Here is a 467-nt window from a genome sequence, read left to right as displayed (position 1 = left end):
ATGCGAGAGCCCTCAGCGGCCCCGCCCCGCCCCGCCGCCGCTCCTCGGTGGTGAGCGCGGAGCTCCCTCTGCTCCGGGAGCCCGGGCTGTTCGCTACAAGTAATCCCACCTGGTGAGGTTGACAGCCTCGTGTGATTTGTCCAGGGGGTGATTTCATCATGTTTCGCTCACAAATCGCAGCTCCGAGTGCGAGAAGCTCCAGGCATCATCCCTCGCTGCGCCCTCCCCCCCAACACACACACACACACGCACGCACACACACACACACACGCTTTTATGTGGTTCCCTCTGGCAAAGCAGGGCTTTTTCTTATGCTGCTGCCGCCAATAGCTGTTCCTGCTCGTTTTATTCTCCTCGCAAAAGTAACATGGTTAAAAAAGAAACCAAATGCGTCTCCATCTGGCTGGGAGAAGAAGGGCGGGGTGGGGGGGAGCGGGCTGCGAACTGACATCATCCCCCGGCTGCCG

At 59.7% G+C, this 467-nt stretch overlaps 1 protein-coding gene across 1 annotated transcript in view; it reads right to left on the bottom strand.

Moving 5' to 3' along the window:
- The window catches only part of LOC104616608 (ectonucleotide pyrophosphatase/phosphodiesterase family member 2-like), a gene marked incomplete at its 3' end in the record, with an annotated part of 37,201 nt that extends 36,758 nt beyond the window's left edge, over window positions 1-443 (bottom strand). Inside the window, exon 1 of the mRNA XM_010281666.1 lies at window positions 110-443. Within this exon, the coding sequence (XP_010279968.1) occupies window positions 110-160 (51 nt within the window). The remainder of the gene's footprint in view (window positions 1-109) is intronic.
- Window positions 444-467: the final 24 nt, after the last annotated feature.

Source organism: Phaethon lepturus, unplaced genomic scaffold (genome assembly GCF_000687285.1).
Source record: "Phaethon lepturus isolate BGI_N335 unplaced genomic scaffold, ASM68728v1 scaffold38262, whole genome shotgun sequence".
In the NCBI taxonomy this organism is placed as follows: domain Eukaryota; kingdom Metazoa; phylum Chordata; class Aves; order Phaethontiformes; family Phaethontidae; genus Phaethon; species Phaethon lepturus.
This window is presented reverse-complemented; position numbering and strand designations above follow the sequence as displayed.